Source organism: Elephantulus edwardii, unplaced genomic scaffold (genome assembly GCF_000299155.1).
Source record: "Elephantulus edwardii isolate Elephantulus edwardi_28Jun2011 unplaced genomic scaffold, EleEdw1.0 scaffold00188, whole genome shotgun sequence".
Taxonomy (NCBI): Eukaryota; Metazoa; Chordata; class Mammalia; order Macroscelidea; family Macroscelididae; genus Elephantulus; species Elephantulus edwardii.
Genome location: NW_006399938.1, coordinates 5529149 through 5530022, shown reverse-complemented (window position 1 = coordinate 5530022; position 874 = coordinate 5529149). Strand labels below are relative to the sequence as shown.

General features: G+C 34.1%; 1 protein-coding gene across 1 annotated transcript in view; it reads left to right on the top strand.

Annotated features, from left to right (window-relative positions):
• DDX60 (DEAD (Asp-Glu-Ala-Asp) box polypeptide 60) overlaps window positions 1-145 on the top strand; it is a 177270-nt gene extending 177125 nt beyond the window's left edge. Inside the window, exon 37 of the mRNA XM_006896670.1 lies at window positions 46-145. Within this exon, the coding sequence (XP_006896732.1) occupies window positions 46-145 (100 nt within the window). The remainder of the gene's footprint in view (window positions 1-45) is intronic.
• Window positions 146-874: the final 729 nt, after the last annotated feature.

The following is an 874-nucleotide window of genomic DNA, read 5'->3' as shown; positions in this document are numbered from 1 at the left end:
TTATATAAATCAATATATATAGAATTTTTTCTGTTTATTTTACAGTGTGTCTTTGCGTGAACTATGTGAAAACGAGGATGACAATGTGGTCTTAGCATTTGAACAACTGAGTGAAACGTTTACTGAAAAATTTAAGAAAGTCTAAAAACAAGATCACTTCCAAACTACTTAAAATAATGCCATGGATGTTTTTCTAGCCAAATCTTATGATTATACTACCCTTTCCTAGAGGGCTCTGTGAAGAAGAAAAAAGATTAAGCATTTTGAAGCCAAATGGAACTGTGATCAAACTTCTCACACTGTCAAATTTGGATAAACTATGTAATAATTCTAGTGCAACAATGAATGCATGGAAATCCAAAATCTCTGTAAATGTTCATTAAAATTAATAAAATTTAATAAAAATAAATGAAAAAAACCCTATGTAATAATTCTGAGTTCTTCATTTCTTAATGTGGTTGAGTAATAAAGCTTAATTCTCAGATAGCTTATGAATCACTTAAGAGCAATGCATATGGTTTGGTCTGAGTTGTCTAGAGAAGCGAAACCTATGGAACTTAGGGAGGCAGAAAGTTTTTGGTGCCCTGAGAGCTCACTGTCTTTTCATTGCTGATTTACATCCGTTGTATGGATGTATCACCATTAGTGTGTCCATTTGCTCACTGAATGGCCTCCTGCTTGCTTCCTGTATTGAGACATTGTGAATAAAGCTGCTAGAACACCCGTGGGGGAAAAACAAATTATCTAACACAAATGGCTGACATGGTATAAATCCTGGTAAATCAGGAATTCATCTGTCAGACATGAAACTATATGGAGGTTTCTCTTAACTTGCATAGCTGGATGCGTTGATCACCTTAAGATCAATAGTTCA